Here is a 20,433-nt window from a genome sequence, read left to right as displayed (position 1 = left end):
TCTGCTGGGCCTGTTACGCTTCAGTTCAAATAGTACTGGGAGAGCATGGTATGATATATTTCTCTAAATCCAACTACAACCTGGAGGCTTTATCATTCTCTTTTCACTCATCATCTTCTTAACTTTTTCCACATCATCCCACCTGTCCTTCGATGCATAAGTATTTGCTAAAATAACATAATTTCCAGAATCATTTGGGTCAATTTCGAAGAGACGTCTGGCTGCAATCTCACCCAGCTCCGCGTCACCATGAACCCTACAAGCCCCTAACAAAGAACCCCAAGCTGTTGCATCATCTCTAGCACTCTCCTGTATGAGATTGCATGCCCTTTCCAGTTGCCCGGCTCTCCCAAGCAGATCAACCATGCAAGAATAGTGTTCAGATAAAGGCTTAATTCCAAATGAGCATGTCATCTGCTTGAAATACATACACCCTTTTTCAACAAGACCAGCATGACTACATGCATTGAGGACTCCAACAAATGTAATTTGATTTGGCTTGACTCCTTCTTTTTGCATCTTTAAGAAAAGATCTAATGCATCTTGTGATTTTCCATGCTCAGCCAGGGCTGTGATTAATGCACTGTAAGTGATCACATCTCTGTTGCTCATTCTGTTGAATTCCCTCCAGGCCAAGTCTATGTTTCCACACTTTGAGTGCATGTGGATCAATGCGTTTGATATAGCAAGCGTCCTACCTGATATGAAAGTAATGAGTAAAAGAATAAGTAGTTTCCAATAAATTCAAACCTTTATGCGAGGGAAGGGAAGTGTTTGTCTTTTTACAATTTTCGCTTGACATAAAAACTAATAGAAAGACTTACTTGTGCAGAACCAAATAAATAAATAAATGAACGAATGAGTAAAAGCAAAGCACAATCCAAATATCGGGTTTGCTAATATCAATAAATTAAACAGGCCATTTAACCATGCTGAAATAATATGGATTTTTCTTTATTTTCAAAAGTAATGCAAACATCCATAAATTTTGTTAAAAATTACATAAACCTTCTTTTCTCTATTAGCAAAACCTAGATATCTATATCTATATCTATAACAAAGAAAATTATAAACTCTCTTCTCAAGTTCATTATAATTACAAAACTTTCCGTTCCTTTTTAAAGTACGTATAATTTCAACAAAACTTAAAAAGACTTTAATAGGGAGAGTCGAGTATGATTTACCCTTTATTCTTAATGAAGATTTTTGTGGAAAAAAAATGAAGAAATTCATGTAATTTTCAAAAAACTTCAAGGAAGTCATGTAATTTATAATTAATATTCACGAGAAGAAAATAAATATTACAATTGACTAGTTGCCTATTCATTAGCATAAGATGAACCAACAAAAATCTTATTCCAATATGCTTGTAGAAACCCTTGGTTAGAAAGGCTTTATACAAATCCATAATTGATTCCTAATTAACAATATCAAATTGAAAGGTTTTAATAGAGGCGTGTATCACTTACCACAGCAATCGTCCTCAAGTTGGTCAGAGAATGTCCTTGACAAATGAACATCTCTAAGTTGTGCACAAGCTGATATAGCTCCCACCATAGCCACATCAGTGATTCGAATCTTTCCTTCTCTCATGTTGCTATACATCATAATAGCTTCCTTTACAAAACCATTTTGGGCATAACAAGCCACCATTGCTGCAAAACTTGAGGCATCCGGCACCGGTATATCGTCAAACACCCTTCTTGCTTCCTTCACATCACCACATTTCCCATAACCAGCGATCATTGCAACCCACGTGACCTTATCCTTCTCTTTCATCATATCATACAATTCCCTCGCAGCTTTCATATCTCCATTATTTGCATACCCAGCAACCATAGTAGTCCAAGTATATGAATTTCTTTCCTCCATGTTCTCAAACAACCCCATTGCATCAATCATCATTCCCACCTTCGTATACGCACGAATCATAGCTGTCCAGGCAACAACATCTCTCTCACTCATTTCATCAAACACTGCTCGCGCATCAGATACTAACCGACATTTTGCATACATATCAAGAATTGCAGTTTGCACAATCTTGTTTTTACATAACCCAGATTGTGAAACTCTCGCATGCACTTGTTTTCCTACAGATATAGCTGGAATTCGGCAGCAAGCGTTGAGCACCGAAGAGAACGTGAACCCAGATGGCGAGACCCCATTTTCGTGCATTCTAGCGTACAGAGAAATGGAAAGGTGGAAATGATCATGAAGTGCGTATTTACGTATGAGCAAGGTCCAGAGGAAGCCATTTCTGCAACGGGGTATTTGATCAAACACTCGGGAGGCATAACGAAGATTATCACCGGGACACTGGAGGATTCGGAGGAGAAGACGACCCGCAAAGTATTGGTAGTGATGGGGCGTTGCGAGTTGTCTAAGGAATACAGCTTGGGCTTGTCGCAGATGATCGATGGTTTTACCGGTATTGAGGAAGTGACCGATGAGAGTTGAAGTTTTGTGCTTCTGGTGAATGATCAGAGACAAAGATGCTGAGATGGTGTGCATGAACTTAAATCACATCTTCGCAATTCGCCCTGCGTCACGGGTCACAGCAGCTTCAATCAAACTACTAGGAACACCAGTCAACTGGGAAATGCCATAAATATGAATTTCATGGTGTTTCCTAACTACATTCATGCTCTGATATATTTCAAATTAGGGTGTTTGATTTATAATAAAAACATTTTTTTAAAAACACTTTCGAAATTATTTTTTTTCATATATTTATTTCATATATTATAAAATTATTTTTAAAATTATGGTTTGTTTCTAACGGTTTTTTTTTTTTTTGCATTTGGTTTGGGCACATCTCAGTGTTTGAGAAGCTTTGGGCTTACAAATCCAAACAAGGGAACCCAGGTAAATATGGGCCTCAATGGCCTTATTGGACTTTGGAGCTTCTTGCAAATTCCTCACTTTTTTTTTGGTAACAGTAAATTCTTTACTTTTGCTGTCCGAAATAGCATTTTCTTACTTAAAAAATATAGTAAAATCAAAAGATGATCTTCTTCTGAAAAATTATTTCCTTATTATTTATAATACTCTTCCAGTCCTAAATATAAGAACTATTTTTTTGTATAAAACTAAAAATTACATTACAAAATTGGTCTTTTTTTTAAGAACTGGAGGAGTATATATTAAAATTTATAAATTTAATTCATTCTAAACTTGAAAAAATAATTATTTTATGTTATTTGAATGCATATTCTTGTTATACAATATGTTTTTATAAGAATGTATGTATTTGCTATTTTTTAGTTATATCTATGCCGTCCTCTCACTTTTATTCTTCAGGATGGTGTGAATTTGTTTTAAGCAATAGAAAAGAAAAGAAAAGAAAAGAACGACGATATTCTATGAATCAGGCAATAATTAACACAACACCGCCAACCAATATTACTTATCAAGTTTGATGATATTTACACGCAACAGAGACATTTTTGACCTAAATTAATTTCGACAAGAAAAAGACGTCTGTATGTTGGCCAAAAAAGAAAAAAGAAATGAAGACCTTTATAGATATAGACACAAATAACCATGAAAATGAGTTCCATTTAATGTATATGAGTTAATAAACTTTGTCTTGGAACTATTCCAATGTCCTTCCTTGCATCGCATGCGATTTCTATTATTGGAGTTAATTTATTGTTGTTGTTTTGTCACTCTCCATCACTGACCCGTTTGTGTTCTTGTTTTCAATTATCATTTCAGACATACTAGAGTCAATAAATTTTAGTATGCGTCAATAATTTTCACAGCCTCATTAGTAGCTTTCACTGAGTTAAATGAACAATTTCCAATAAAATTCTAAAGTATTCTTTTCAGTGAAAATCAATATCCTGAAGTAGTTTTTTGTATGCAATTTTGTTTTCAAAGTAATTTTCTCAATATATTAATAAGCACCATAAACTCAAGAGTCAAGACAGTAAATGTTACTGAAAAATATTTTGAAGTACCAGATTGACCAAAAATTACTTTAGAAAAAAAATATTTTAGAATAATGGATGTATCAAAAATTAGTTTAGAGCAGTAAGTATTACCAGAAAAATGTTTCAGGATGTTAAATGCTACTTAACTTCTTTTTTTATAGACGATATATAGCATCATATATTCATATTTTTTTAAATTTTGATTGTTATATGTTTACTTGGAAATTATGTACTCGTTTTTATGTTTTTCCCATCGAAAAATGACCTTGCAATCAATTAAGCCTATTCAAGTTTTTGCATCGTGTTCCAATATAAATCCCTTGTGGATGAGAAATTAAGAGAGAGAAAAACAGATGTTGGACAATTGAAATGTTTATGGATTTTTAATCTAATCCTATCATAAACATTCTTACCATTTAACTCTTTCTCTTAATAGTATACTCGGTTGCTAAATTTACAGAGACCAAAAAAGTTATTTACATGTCTAAGTTTCTTTTTCTTCTTTCCAAAATCTACACATTGTTCCTTTTTCGCCAATCAAGATTTCAAGCAACAAGTACTTAATATTGGTGAAGATGATTTTAGTTCCCATCAACTTTAATTAATCGTTTTCATATGTAGAGAAACATGCTTGTTTTATTAGGCCAGACAAGCTGAAAAATAATGCACATGATCTAACACGATCCATGAAAAAGCCATGCTTTTGTGGTAGGGCATAGTGACCACTAAGGTAGGTGACCTAGCTAGTGAAAATTTGCAGCCCCTATATTATCGCCTTCAATCATCCATATTCACTTTCATCCACCTATTTCCTTTTATTATTGACCCCAAAAACCAAGTTGATTCACATACACACACACACATCAAGATAATAACGAGTTAAAGCAGTTTAAATAATATAGTTTTAACCTTTACGAAAAGAATTCTTTCCAATGCAGCCAATACAAATCAAAAGAGACAAATATATTAATTGGCATATTAACATGTTAAATAGGACTCACCATGCATTATATAGTACCCCTCTAAAACGAGGATATTCTACATGTTCCTTAATATCGTGTTTTGTCTAAAGTATTAATTTCTTTTTATTTAGTATCGTTAACTAGCTATAAATTAAGCTTATTAACTAACTCAGCCCTCTAACTAATAAAAATAACTTTGATACTCCCTTCAGTCTCTAATATAAAAGTTATTAAAGCATTTTGAGTATATTAAAGAAGTTAGATAAATTAGTTAATTATAATATATGTGATTTTATTTTTTTAAAATACTCCTATGTAATATTATATTATATATTAGATTGTAAAATTAGATTAGTTTGAGGAAAATAATAAATGTGTGAGCTAAAATGGATTAAGGGTTTATATTGAAGATAAAATGCAACCCACTAACTGATCCTATATTAGAGACTAGAAGGAAAACTTTATAAGAATTGAAGTAACTATAATTTAAACTTACTTTTTTAATTTATGTAAAATGATTAATTGGAGTTTATAAAAACCACCGGAAGAAATATACATGTCCTCTAATAGTACGAGGAGAATTTGGATTATCAGATGAGTAATCTAGTTAGGGTAAGAAAAAAATTGACCTCTTCCTAACATTACTGCTACATACATACATGTAAGATCTTAGGTGTAAATCCATAGCATCTAAATACAACATAAGACCATCTCATTATTTTTGAGTCTCTTCTTCATTGTGCTACGCAACAAAGACATTTACCTAAGACTCCTCTCAAGTCTTGCCTGTCTGTAATACCTATAACAACTCAAAACCCTACCTATAATCTCACCACTAAATGACACGTACACATAATTCAACACCACTCCCCCCCCCCCAAAAAAAAAAAAAACCTTAGTATGCCGAACAACATGATGTTAATCAACTAACTACACAGTCTCGTATAGCTCCATCAACCTTATCCTTCTCAAAGTTACCAGCAAACATCGGATGCCTTAAATGTATTCACTGCATAAAAAGGAAAAAAAAATAAAGACTCTGCCCTAATCATTTTAGCTTCACTGTGTCAGAGTATAACCTCTATGTCCTGTATGGATAGATGTGGACGTGAGAGCCCCTTGGCTTTTTCAAGAGCGCTTGGTCTCCCAGTAAGGCAAGTAAATAACTATATGTAATAATATCGATTAGATATTTGAGTGATTTTTTTGGGCACGCGTGCATACGTTGCCCAGACTAGCGACTACAATTATATATATACGTGTGTGTTTTGCTAACACACACACACACTGAAGTGATGGGGGTGTGATTGATCTGTTGCACAATAGCTATGGAATGATATTACGTTGAAAATGATATTCGATGTTCTTTTAGGGTAAAATTTTAATTTCTTTTTTTTTTTTTCAGTAGTCAAAGAGCAATTATGAAACTTGCACCCTCTGATAGAATATTTAAGAATCAAATAATTTTTCAATGGATATACAATGTATACTTATCTTAAAATTGAACTCTGAAATTGAAAAGAGTTTTTCTTTTCCTTTTTTTGAATCTGATCTATTATGCTACGACAAGTCTAGTTATATGTGTCTAAAACATAATTTACAGGATCATATAGCGTGTCCCGACTCATATTAACCATATGTGAAGGATCGATGGGTGTTGGGAGTCACATATTATATTGTCCATTTGATCTCTCGAATGAAGAACAAATTGATATGAAACGATTTTGAGAAAAACTTTAATGAAAAATTTGATCTTGATAATTGATGTCTAATTAAAATTGATTCCTTTCCAAACTAACAAGCCTCCATAAAGCTAGTTAGGGATTATTTTAACCTAATTAGTGGCATCATATTTCAGCTTTGAATATATGTAACTACTTAGCTTAATTTAAATTAATCAGACTAATATAATATAACTTCCTGCATATATGTCGGTTTAATAGCAAAAGACAAAAAAAAAAAAAAAGGATTCCTCAACTATATGAGAATGTGAATTGATGCATGCGGAAGGTACACCGATTCCTCTGTATTTCATTAAGAACCTGCTGATTTTATTAGACTTTAATCTGAAATATAGGTCTTGTTGATTCTAGTTTTATAAATGTTAGGCCAAAATCTTCATGAAACTTGCCAGTTCAAGAGATTCGTTAATGGCGGAAAATCAATATAGTTGTCAGTGAAGTGGATATATAGTCAAGCAAAGTGGTAGGAGTCCTTCACGTCACTATCCTTTGGATAAACTTCTCTGACACATCTAGTTTTAAATTATTATTATTATTAAGGTATATTAATAGTACCACTCACTTCGTGAATTTCAAACTGGTCTGTATATATTTTGCTCAGTGATATGAAATTCCTACCCCATTCAAGAACAAGACAATGACGTTTCTCCATGCCGAACAACAACTAACTCCAATTTATGAATGTCCTCAATAAATACAAACGAATGAATCACTCAATTATATTAACAGTATTCACAATCCCAAACGACCAAAAACTGTTCTCCCGACGGTTTATATACTTCGAATATTCTACATCCTCTTTTACTTTAAAGAAAATAAAATCAAACTCCGTTATCATTAATCTTACTTCAGATTAAAAAATCTCCATATATATACTATTGGGTGATGTGCTTCAACAAGTTTCTTTTAACACATGCGAAATTATAAATATTTGCAAATTAAAGTGTATATATATAAAACTTTGTTTTTTTTTTTAAGATTCAATTATTACACGACACACCATGTGAAACCTTAATGAGGTATATGGACTAGTACGATGCTCACTGGTATGGCTTTATAAGGAACCCTCCTATATATTAGAGTCTAGGGTTAATTAGGCGCGTCCATCATGTGGAACCTTAGATAACCTAGATGAAGGATGATGGCATCTGAATAGAATATACGTGACCATTTTCACTCATCACAATATTTCTCCACAACAAAAAAAGTCTCTTTCGTCTTTATAATAAAACATAAAGTAACCCCCAATCAACACGAATATAACTTTCATAAATATGGCAACTAGCCCCTCACGTTATAAAGTAACAGATCAGTCGATATATATATTATTACTAAACTATGCGTATAAAGGAGGCTGTTCTTTTTCTTCTATGGATCGGTGATGCGGAACGCGTAATTAAAAAACTGCATGCAATTTTTTTGGTAGATTCAACAAAAATAATTGCTGTATTGAGCTGAAACCAGTAGAATATATAAAGACTGCGAGAGTTACGTTGTCTGTACGACTTTCAGCAATTCCAAGGTTTGCTCATGTGTGATCTCTCGAGTATATCACTATAATATTCTCAATAATCAATTAGAATTCGTGTAGTTTAAGAAAACATAAACAATATCAGAAACATCGTAGCTCGTCTCTTGTAGCCATAAGCGACCTCCGAAGAATTAAGTTAAATTCTTGCTTATACCAGTGATTAAAACAACCAGTTTAATATGTTGGTAAGACATGATGTGAGAAACGATTGTGAGAAGAAGTACAGAAGTCTCATCATGTTAAACAAACTCGTTTAAAAGAAGAGATAGAAGGATAAAATAATCCCATGAACTGTCTTAATGTTTTGGTCTTATGCTCACTTATTTATACATTTTCTTGCTGAACTGTCTTAAGGTTTTGGTCTTATGCCCACTTATGTATGCATTTTCTTTCCCATCGAGTTTAAACAAGTACTAGTGCTAAACAAATACTTTTTTTTTTGAGTAGGATGGTATCGCTGCCTCAGGGTATCCCAGCACAACCGGCCAGACTAATCCCAAGTGCACTCGCAGGTATCGAGCCCATGACATGGTAGGGAAGGCGCCTTACGTTCCCGTTTGCGACCAGTCGGACTCGACCCTTGCAGGCAGTGCTAAACAAATACTTTACATTTATGGCATTGTCATTGATTCGCATTTAAAATGAAAATTAGGGCCTCCTTTTCTCTTTACAGTTAGACCAACTATGTGTTTGAGAGAACTGGAATTGCGTGTGCAAATGGAACTTAACGCGTAATGAAAGGGGGAAAAAGGAAAGGAGAAGTAGGGAGGGAAGCTAATAAGATATTTTAAGAAGCAAGGAATCTGCATAGAGGCTGAGCCACAAGTCTTTGTATTTCCAAAGAGAAAAGGAAAAGCTGCTTCAAACTATTTAACTGTTTCAAGACAAGCAATCTTCTTGGGATCACCAAAATTCCCTTCATCGCTTTTCTCTTTTTTCCATTTCATACATATTGACACAACCCACAGACACTCTCACAGCAGCACACATCCAAATCCACAACGACACCCCATTTTACTTTCTTTTCTTTTACTAAAGCTGCCTTCTCCACACTCCCTCCTTCTTTAAAACCCTACCACTTTACTTTCTTTCTCTTTACCAACTCTCCCCAATATTCCATTCTCTCAACCCCACCTCTTTATACAAACCAAAAGATAAATGCATTAACATTTTGAATCAATGTGTAATTAGTCTCCTTAAATGTTTATTTCTTAGTAGCTTTTAGACTAGCTTAAAATAAATGTTTTCACACTTTATGATATAAAACTTCTTTTATATATTTATTTTGTACAGTGCAAAATTACTTTTTCACAGCTAATTCAAACAGGAAAGGGTATCTTATCAATCCATAGAAGTAGCATCAGAGTGATGCGAGAACAAATTTAAAATCTTTTAAACTCAAAAGCTTGTGGAGTAGTACTTCCATTTCTTGTATTATTCTTGTTCTCACTTGAGTTGAAATAATAATTTAAATTTATATGAAAGAGTATATAATTAATGTGAGTGAATGAATGAAAGAGAATGAAGTTGGCGTCCACGTAAAAATGTCGTCTAGTACTAATATAATGAGGGAACAAGATCAGAGTGGGAATGAGAATGTGAATAGGAATGATTTCATGATTGATATATGGCAGAGAGATGATGATCGATCTCATCAGGATCTTAAGGGGATCGGTGAAGAAGATGGATAGATAACACACGTGTGCATGCATCATAGTCCTGGGACATGTAGGACCACCCCATCACGTGTGGGTGGGATCCTATATTTAAAAGCAACTTCAAAGAACCAAAGAACCAAGAAATTAATACTAAACCCAGAAGCAAAAAAAAGGAGATGATAATGCAGATAAATAATATCGCTTACGTTCTGGCTTTATTTCATTTCAAGCTTTCATTAATGGCGTGCTCGCTTTGCTTACAGATAGGTGTTTGTTTGGATCAGATCAAAGGGATCGGACTGGCAAGAACAAGAACAGATCTCAAAAAACAAAGCAACAACATTTTATAGTATTAAAATCTGTAATACCAACGATGATTCTGAACTCAAATAACCGCATAACCAGGTTCCAAATTACTATGAAAGCTTCATGGCCATTTTTTAATGTACGCACATAAAAACAAGACATAAATGCTCACTCAATTATAAATAGTATTGAAAATATATATATACTCTCCTGTCTTAAATATAAGACCCATTTTGTAGTGTAAATCTAAATATAAAACCTATTTTGTAATGTAATTTACACTACAAAATGGGTCTTATATTTATGACCAGAAGAGTATATAGATATATATTGTTATAGTGAGATGCTCTATGGGATTTTAGTGTAAGAGGAATGGCAAAAGAGAAATGCAAGGTATGAATATTACTACCCCTAGTCCATAATATAAGACTAGTTGACTAATTTGAGTATATTAAAGACATTAGTCAAGTTAGTTATTTGTAATAAATAGGTATTATTTTCTCTAAAATACCCTTATTAATCACATGTATTAATTAGAACTTCTATGTAATGAAACATTTAACATATATAACTATTATAAGGACGACTTTGAAAAATATATAAACATGATAGACAAAATTAATTAGAGTCTTATATTTATAATTAAACTAAATATCAAAAACTCAAAATAGTTTTTATATTGAGAACCGGAGGAGGTAGTAAAAGCTCTCCACATTTTTGGACGAGTACTGTATATTTTTGGGGGGGGGGGTGATGATTGAAATGGAGGAAAGGAATTGAGAATACGTACGCAGAAAACGAATATATATGATACCCCACTATGCACAAATAGAATACAACATTATAATGAATAATATAATATGAAAGGTGACGCGGTTTCATTATATTGGCTTATTACAAAAGCAGAATATGATAATGCACGCACGCCATTGTTGATTCGGAAAGAATGTGGCTCCATAAAGCAATATATTTAATTTGCATCACAAAACAAAGTTGACAGCCCAATATATATCTGTTATTTACCAACCCTAATTAATTAAGTTCTTTGCATTTCCCCAGCTTATCAAAAGTTGCTCCCAATTATTGATCAGGATGTACTTAACTTGCACCTAGATGGCCGCATTCATCTTGGGAAAAAAAAAATACAAAATACCTCCCACATGATTCTTTTTATGCAAGTCACTTCTAGCATTTTCACCAAAACTGGGAGTTTAAAATTTATTTACTAACAAATTTCTTAATTTTATCCCTATTAAACCCATTTTTTTGAGAAGCTAAAGAGCTTGAAAGCATAAGGCAACACTAAATGAGAAAAATATAATAAATATTTCATATGATATTTTAAAGAAAGGATAAAAAATTCTCCTCCATTTCTTATAAAAAGAAATTTGAATTTGATGATTTGGGGATGTTTGGTATAATCAAAAAAACACTTCTCAAAAGTGCTTTCCCGTACACAAAATTCTTCTAACATATTTACTTTATATCATATAAAATTATTTTTAAAATTATAATTTGGTTTCTAGTTAAACACCTACGCAATAATAGTGGAGAGGGGGTTTGACTGTAAGTTACTAATAACTGGCTGAAAGGCGACTCTCACGAGGATCCACCCTTCGGCTTGAGAATAGGGATGTTGATGAAGGGTTACTATGCAGTGTAGTTAGAGTGGGAGTTCGCTGATTTCGTTGTTTATCTATTTGGTTGATTATTCTATTCTCAAATAATGTTGGATAAGTTTTATAATACACCTTTCGGCAAAAAAAAAAATCCTATAAGAAGAAATAAAGAACGGAAAGGAATGAGAAAATAATTTGCAGTGAATTAAACTAAAACAACACCACTATATTACCATATATAGTCGGAAAAAATTCCTGAACCTTTTCTTTTTTTTGCCAACCGAAAAAGTTCCTGAATCCATAATAAGACAATAGAATACTCACATATGCTAATTAAACAGCACAATATTATGAATGATGGATAAGTGGCCATCAACCTCTAATAGTACTTTTAACGAGGCTTGAACCGGAATTGATCTTCCTTTGGATGGCTATAGGAAAACCAAATCCCGCCTTCCCATTCTTAATATAAAAGTCGATTGAAAATTTAATTTGATCTTAAATGTAAGACTTCAATCTACTTTATCTTTAATATTTATTTATTTTGCTTCCAAGTAATCCGCATGGTGATTGCATACTTAAAGAGTTTCCATCAGATGATAGTTCCAAGAAATATGATTATCAAAGAATATTTTAAGAAATACAACATCTATTTATTATAAATAACTAATTTAAATATCTTAATATTTGCAAATTAGTATATAAATGACAAGAGCAGTGTTTGTGTATATATTTCACACATACAAAACGAAAACTAAACATGGTATACATATGGAGTCTAAAAATGAGTCACACTCAATTTATTAGTGCTTTAATAGTTTATAGTAATAATTAATTTTTATTTTTTATTAAATAATGTTGTATTCATGTGTGGTTGCCGCATGATGGGGAAGGGACATGGCCAACAGCTAGTATGGATGCTTCCACTGTTTGACAGCACAACCCTTACAAATAATGAGTAAATATTATGTACGGACAATATGGTTGCTCGATGCATAAAACAAATTCCTAAATAGAGGATCATTTCAAAAGCCAATAAAGACACATAGTGTGAATAGTGTAATTTAATTTGGGTCAAATCCATCAATAAAGTAAATAATTCTCCTCTGTTCTTGTAGGCCTACTTAACAGTATTATTTATTCATTGATTTTTTTTTATTATTTTTAAGGACAACAAAAGTAATATAAATTCTCACAAATTCTAATATGTAACGAGCATTCGTCCTAATTAAAACAATTTTAACCACTTAAGCACGAGATCTCTAGTTTGCATTTATGTAAATTCAAAAAAGGCTGTTAGAATAGTCATTCTCAATTAAACTCTACAATATTTAAATCTGACTCCGTTCAGTTCAATTAGATAGTTATATTTCAAAAAAAAAATATGAATAAGATAAAAAAATTAACATATATAACTTATAGAAAATGAAACCGTAATACAGTATATAAATTGAAGATTGGCATTCTGAATAATAATTTTAAATTTTTAAGATCAACTCTATTGTTTAGTTAGTTGGAAGCCATTAAAAAGAAAATCCAACGTCGTTGCTGTGGCTATTATATCACAAGAATTGGAGGAATTATAAATATGGATGAGTGCCGTTAGTGTGTTACAACTAATTTTTTTAATCTAATCATGTAATAATTAAAGATAATTATTTAATTCTTAAGTTTTAAAAAGTTTGATTAGTTAATTATTGTTTACAGTGCTACCTAAAAATTCTCATTATTGTGACGAGCCTTCCCCACTTCACCAACCATATTAATGCATATAAAAACAGTAACAAACATGTCGTTTCAAAGCAAATACTACTATATATATAGTTAGTTTAAACAGTTTGTTTAATTAAGCATATAATTATAATTATAATATTCACAGTTGCGATGTCCGCTAATCAATTCCTTAATGTTGTGTTCTATCATATTCTCTATTGCCCTATGAAACTTTTTGGACATAGCAAGCTTGTAGCCTTTTCTTTTCTTATAAATTCCAAGTTATAGCCAGCTTTGAATGTTTCACTATTTTGCCTTTAATTAAACTACGTTGTACAAAAATATTCAGTTAATGACTAATTAATGAACATTCCATACTGTTATGATTTAGTGGTGTTTCCCAGTATTTATTGTTTGTCCACCCCCCCCCCCCAAAAAAAATTTCTTCTCTTTGTTGATCAAGTACATGGTTCTAAACCCCACATTTATAATACTACCCCCAGTCCTGCATGTATAAATCAAATAACCTATTTCTTAATAAAATTATTTAAACATAACTGATTTGCAAATATTAATAAAATGGCTTAAATTATTTTTTTTGTGAAAAGTGTGTGTTGATTTTTCTGTAAGACATCATTAATCATTTATATTGAAAATTACTTCATAGATTAAAAAAAACTCGTTAAATATGTGCAATCAATAAAGAGAATTTAAGAGGGGAAAAAATAAAAGTTTAGATTTTAGAAGATAAAGTAAATTAAAATCTAATACTTAGGATGAAAATAAACCCGTCAACGAGATCTTATATTGAGTAAAAGAAAGGGCAATTTTTTTGCCCTTTGAACACTTATATATAGTTTGTATATAATATAAAATTCATAGATAATAAATATCTGCATTATTTAAAAACAACAAACAGTATGACTCACTTTAGATGCATGCAATTTTACGAACTGTGGATTATTAAGTTCCATTTTTCTTTTTCCATTTTCAAAATTAAAAAAAAACGTAAGAATCCCAATAAAGTTTGTAGTTTTGTCCTTTTTTATTTTTTCTCCTAGTTGGTACTATGTAGTTCGTAGTCTTTTGTCATGAAAACTAAAGCCTATGTGTCCTAAATAAGTACTTTAGGATCAAATAAAGTGACTTAGTTTCTTAACATATATATTATAAAAAATTATTTTGAAACGCTTGCATTCCCTAGGTTTAGACTTTTCAATTTTAAAGACGAGGGGAAAAGGAAAAATGTATGAAAAAGGGAAAACATATGTTCAAGATGAACTTGAAACATTTAAAGGTTAAAAAAAGAAGAAATTTGGCTTGCACTGAAGAAAAAAAAGATACAAGCAATGACAAAGAAAAAAGGTTTTGATTAAGAGCATCATAAAACGGGCTTAACATATTGATTAAGATGAATTAATTTTAAAGGTTTATATGTGTTTTCAAACATCGAATAATATCGCATCAAATTACTCAAAGACTAGCTCTTTTGGCTTTTAATAAGCCAACCAAATTTAACATCAAAGATTTTAGCTAGAGAATCCAAGAATTGCTCTTGTCCACATCTTTAGAGGACCATATATTTCTGCCCTTTATTTTTACTTAATTAAACACATGGTTACTTCATTCCTCTTGTTGCTTCCATTGTTCGATATATATAATTAAATGAAAATGTGAAGAGTAATTATAGTCTATATAAAAAGCAAATAATATAATAAAAATATTAGTGTGCATATATAGAATCCATTTCTTTCAGTATCAATTTAAAAGAAAGAAATTAAAAACCACATTAAATTAACATGTGGGAACTTTTTGACTATTTGCTCTCAGGCATATGTGGTGCATGAAGAATAGATTTTTTTTTTTAAAAAAATAAAAGATAGGATTATATTGAAGCAAAAAGAGGTCCCACATACTCGAGAGAGAAAGCAAAAGTCCCTCTTTGGTTTGCCATTAGTGAATGTAGAAATTCTGCCTTCCCTTTCAACTTCATCTCCTTCGCCCCCTTTCTTTTCTTATCTTTTTTTTGTGTTAATTTTCATTCATTTCTCATGTAAATTTTCCCAATTTTTGCTCTCTCCCAGTCATTTATTTACCTTTTTGGCAATCCGCTCTTTAATGACCTTGCTCACTTTGTAAGTCATCGCACTCTTGAAATAATTAACGAAAAGAGATTGTTGAGAGCTTCTTCTCTAATATTAACAACAAAAGAGACATACATATAATAGATGAACTAGAAAGAAGAAAACAAGATTATATGACTAACAAAACCAAAAGAAATATCTTAATCTTATTCTCTAATGTAACCCCCCCCCCAACTGTAACTATATTTTTGACAGCAGGAATATTACAGCACGAAGCCATTGTTGGCAATGGCTCGACTGGTATTGAAATGGGTAGTTTCATACACTGGCAATTCTTCTCTATACCTTTCAATATTCCCAATTCCTGAAAGATTTTCCAATTCAAAAAGATCAGAACTTGAACAGCTTGCTGCATCATCAACATCTTCTTCTTCATAATGCATCATTTCAAACTTGTTAATATCTTGGTTCTTCTTCTGATAATTCCTCAACAAATCTCTGGCGTACTCCTCCACTCTTCGACTCTCCTGCATCACATGTAACCTTAGCTCCTCTTTATTATTACTGTTCTTGCTGATATAGCTGAACTTCTCGATACCCTTTTCTCCTTCGTAAAGATTCTTGTGCCCACATGGCCTGCAATCTTCATCAACTATAACACTAACTGGGCAGAATCTCACAGACCTGTTGCCCTTAGCTGTTGATCTTGATGACGATGGGGTTTTGCTCAAACAAGACCTCGAGAACGAAGATGCTGAAGAACAAGTTGAAGGTTGCGTCAGAGTGTTTGACGACACCACCTTTGGTTTCTTTTTGGCATTGTTGTTTCCACCACCAGAATTGAAGAGAGAATTCAGAAAGCTAGCGAGTTTAGCACCTGGTGAAATAGGTTGTTTCGATTTCTTCAAGTCTCCGTATAGGATTCGTCTCAGGGCTTTCGATTTCGCCTTCTTCTCGAAGCCATTTTCCGGCTTTGGCTTCTGGGTATGATCAGAATAGTTCCTGGGTGCGTTTAGAGAATCAAGGTTTGGTTTTTGAGGAAGAGCAACACTGGTTCGAATTGGCTTCAGCCTCTGGACGCTATTGAATAACTCTGATGATGACTCTGAAGAAGAAAACCCGCCATTTGAACTGGAATCTGTGGAGCTTGAGCTAGAATGTATTGAATTTCTTCGAACATCAACTTTCTCGCATACCCTTGCGTCCATCCAGTTTTCTACCTTTCGAGATCGACGAGAGGTCGGTGCTTTAGCTTCGTCACCATGATTATTATCGAAGAAGTTGCTCTGGTTCTGCTTCTTCATGGTTTCTCTGTAGAGCACAAGCTGGTTTTCTCTCCCCTCTGTTTCTCCTTCATCAATAGATCGATAAATGGCGTCGAGAAGAGTAGAAGAGAAAGAAGGGTTCTCCTTGTAATGCCTTCGGTAGCGATCTCGTTGTGATTTATCCCACCTGTCCATTGGTTCGATTTCTTTTACTTTTAAAAGGAGCTATGGTATGAGGATGAAAGAGAACAGAGAGAAACAGGGGATTTTGAGGGTTCTCAATTACTTGGACCTTTGTTGTGTGGTTCAAACTTCGAATCGTACTGCAAAAGCTCAAGTGGACTCAGAGAGGTCCGAGATTGAGAGGGTAGAGAGAGAGAAAGAGAGATTAAGGGAAGTAACAAGGCATGATTGTGCGAAGAGACAAAGAGATTCGCCTCTCCTATAAAACAGAGGAGTCTGGGATGGGTATTTCAGAAAATGCAAGGTTTTAAGAAGAGAGAAGGAGAGAGAAAGGAAAAGAAGGCATGGAACATTGATGATGGTTTTTAGAGAGGGAAAGACGGAGTGAAAGAGAGAGACTGTAATGAAAGCCAAATTCCACGCCTGAGAAGAGAAGAGAGAACAAAGGATGATTGAGAGAGAGAGAGAGAGAGAGAGGTGTTCTTGAGAGTGTTCTCTTTTGAATGCTCTTATAAAGGGTTGAGGGAGATGTATTAGAGGCATCCAGGCTGTTAATGATGATGTGGAATTCTCTTGTTTAATTTTAATGCTGATTAGATTCTCTAACTCGCTGATTTATTAGACAATAATTAAATACACGATTTGTATTAACATTAACAATAGTTTAACATTCAAGAATTATTTTTCTTAAAATTATGATTCATATTAATTAATCTTTGACTTTAATTTTGAAAGCATGAATAATAAAATTAAAAATATGTCAGCCATAATTTACTTTTGTAATCTCTTAAAAGTGGTAATTTTCAAATTTTTAATTATTGTTAATATAAATTGTGAGCATTTAATTATAATTTGGCTTGGATTTAGCTTCTTATGTATAATCTCTGCTCTGCAATGAAGTGACATTAGATCCTTACTTTTTCTTTTATAAGAAAAGAAAGGAAATTTATTAGTGTGTAGGACCATGCAAAGCAGATATTGATCTTAACAGCACAACCTATTTTGGCATGGGTCCATATGTTTTGTTTTGTTTTTCTTTTCAATTACATTAATTAATTTTTCTTTTCTTTTTTTCAAAATTGAATTTCCACGCTTAATTCTCATGCCCCATGGGGCCTTCAATCATCCTGCAAGGAAGATTCCACTTATGCTTCATGAGTTTATTGATCTGTTAATTAATTTAATGTTCCAAATGTTTACATCATCAACAGTACCTTCATTACTCATGTTTTTATGTGATACTACCTTCGGTCCTAATTATAAAATTTTATTTATAAATCATAAACGAAATCTTATAATTAGAATCGGAGGTAGTATTTCATTTAGTTCAGTACGCGCCAAGAAATTAACAATATAAGTACATTACTGAAAATTCCCCCTATTATAAATTTTATTGTCCAAAAGCTATTTGTAAATTTTTTCCATTTTATATGTAATTGAATTGAAAATAAGATATATAAAACTAAAAAAAAAAAAAAGAGTTTCACACATTCATCCGAATCTTTTAACAAATTTTACATAATTTTAAACAATAAATTTCATAAAGAAAAACCTTTCAAGTTATTTTCCCTTCAATCCTTAACCTTGGCATGGTATATTTCTTCATGTTGACATTTCCACAAACAACAATAATACTATGAAACAACTTCACTTTTAGCTACAGTGTGCAGTACAAAAAAGTCAAAATTTAATTTTGAAAATTTAGGGGGAAGGAGAAAAAAAAAAGATTATGATTTCTTGACTTTTTATTGTACAAAGACAAGTTAGGCAATAGAGAAGTTGGGGGGAATGAAAGTACTGAATAGTGGAATTAGGAAATGGAAAGCAGGGAAATGAAGAATGACATTGGTAAGAAAGCATTTATTTTATATGGATGTAGTTATTTAGGAAAAAGAAGGATATAGCATTATTGTGTTAGAAAATTACTTATAAACATTTTAGCCTAGAAATTTATTATTCAATTATTTTACACACACACACACGAGATTTTGATTAGTCATTCACTGCATTTCATATTTACTTCTCGTATGTTGTTGGAGAAGAACCTATCCAGAATAAATTACACATATGATAATGTTTTTAAAAATATATATATATACGGATGACTACTTTATGAATTTTACTTGTATCTCATAGGCTTTCCTTATGTGTGTGTGTGTGTTTTGAACTTTTATATTTTCAAAATTTACATGAACATTCTCTAAAAACAAAAACAGCAAGGAGTTACTTACACAGTGTTGCTTGAATTTTGTTAAAATTGTATAGGCTTCTTTTTTTAGGAAAAGCATTTTATCTATTTTAAAATACAACAAAACAATATTATTTTGAATTTTTAAAAACTATGGTTCAGTTTAGGAGAGTTATATATATGTATGTATATGTATATATTAGATTTTAGCAATAAAAATTTGTATTGATTGTATTTACATGGGATATATACTAGTCAAGGAACAATTGCATAAAATATATTACCCTATTTTTTCTCAGATTTCATAATATTTGCTTTACAATTCGAAAAACTAATTTCATAATTATATATTATATTACTAATAAAAATATTTAATTATGAGAGAATTACAATCAGATTCCAAGAAAAGAAAATAATTACTAAAAATCCCAATAACAAATTAAGCAGCATATAATAACAAGTTTTAGGGTAGGAAATGACAACTTCTGAAACTTGTTTTGTTTTTTTTTTTTTGAGGACCTCATTATAGTTCTTCCTTTAATTATAGATGCATTAAAATACTATTAGTGCGGTCAACTAATACAGCTCCATGACGAATACGGTCATCAACTAATACCTCATTTAAATTAGAGGGAATTACAATCAAATCCCACAGAAAAGAAATAATTACGAAAAGTCTCAATAACAACCTCAACAGCATATAATGCAAGTCCTATAGTGAGAATAATAACTTCTAGGACTTGTTTTTTAATTGTTTTTCTTATTTGGGACTTCATTATAATTCTCTCTTTAAATTAAAGCTACCATTCTTTTGCCGCAAATTATTTTTCCTTCTGGTGTCTCCTGAGTCCCGATATTTAGTAATGTGAATGAATTTGAATTCGAGTCAAGTCAAATTTAAGTACTAAGAGATCAAAAAAAGTCCAGCTTGACAAAAAAAAAGGAAAAAAAAACAGAGAGATAAAATTCTCTAAATTTAAATTTTCAAAAATTTGCATAATGAAGGAGATTTAATCATTTTCACTCAACCCGAACTATTATTAAAAGCCAATCACTGTATTATTATCATTAGAATCACTTGACTTCTTATCACTAATTAGGATAAGGTTGACATTCTCTCACTCATCTCGGATCTTTTTAATTTACTAAAATTATTCTTAATGTACTGTTAAAACATTATTCTTTTTCTTAATTTTTTTTGTTCAAAATAAATTGTTTCTTAAAATATTAAAATTTATCCGTTTTAG

At 32.0% G+C, this 20,433-nt stretch overlaps 2 protein-coding genes across 2 annotated transcripts; both read right to left on the bottom strand.

Moving 5' to 3' along the window:
• Positions 1-63: 63 nt before the first annotated feature.
• On the bottom strand, positions 64-2,570 carry LOC114711897 (putative pentatricopeptide repeat-containing protein At5g37570). The gene is made up of 2 exons (XM_028896321.1): positions 1,470-2,570; positions 64-698 (listed from the first exon to the last, which is right to left on the bottom strand). Exons 1-2 carry the CDS (start codon positions 2,509-2,511, stop codon positions 64-66), a joined length of 1,677 nt encoding a protein of 558 aa, XP_028752154.1. The 5' UTR covers positions 2,512-2,570.
• A 13,070-nt stretch (positions 2,571-15,640) lies between these two features.
• On the bottom strand, positions 15,641-17,439 carry LOC114711919 (protein BIG GRAIN 1-like B). Its single transcript, XM_028896349.1, has one exon. The coding sequence runs from the start codon at positions 17,008-17,010 to the stop codon at positions 15,814-15,816; it is 1,197 nt and encodes a 398-aa protein (XP_028752182.1). The 5' UTR covers positions 17,011-17,439; the 3' UTR covers positions 15,641-15,813.
• Positions 17,440-20,433: the final 2,994 nt, after the last annotated feature.

This window comes from Neltuma alba, unplaced genomic scaffold (assembly GCF_004799145.2).
Source record: "Neltuma alba isolate B1F8T4 unplaced genomic scaffold, ASM479914v2 tig00011322_pilon, whole genome shotgun sequence".
Taxonomy (NCBI): Eukaryota; Viridiplantae; Streptophyta; class Magnoliopsida; order Fabales; family Fabaceae; genus Neltuma; species Neltuma alba.
This window is presented reverse-complemented; position numbering and strand designations above follow the sequence as displayed.

What these genes read in the sequence shown, in the direction of transcription:
- LOC114711919 (XM_028896349.1), bottom strand. Translation starts at nt 17,010, where the DNA reads ATGGACAGGTGGGATAAATCACAACGAGATCGCTACCGAAGGCATTAC.
- LOC114711897 (XM_028896321.1), bottom strand. Translation starts at nt 2,511, where the DNA reads ATGCACACCATCTCAGCATCTTTGTCTCTGATCATTCACCAGAAGCAC. An exon ending in ACTTGAGGACGATTGCTGTG is followed by an intron (nt 699 to 1,469) that starts GTAAGTGATACA and finishes CTTTCATATCAG; the next exon opens with GTAGGACGCTTGCTATATCA.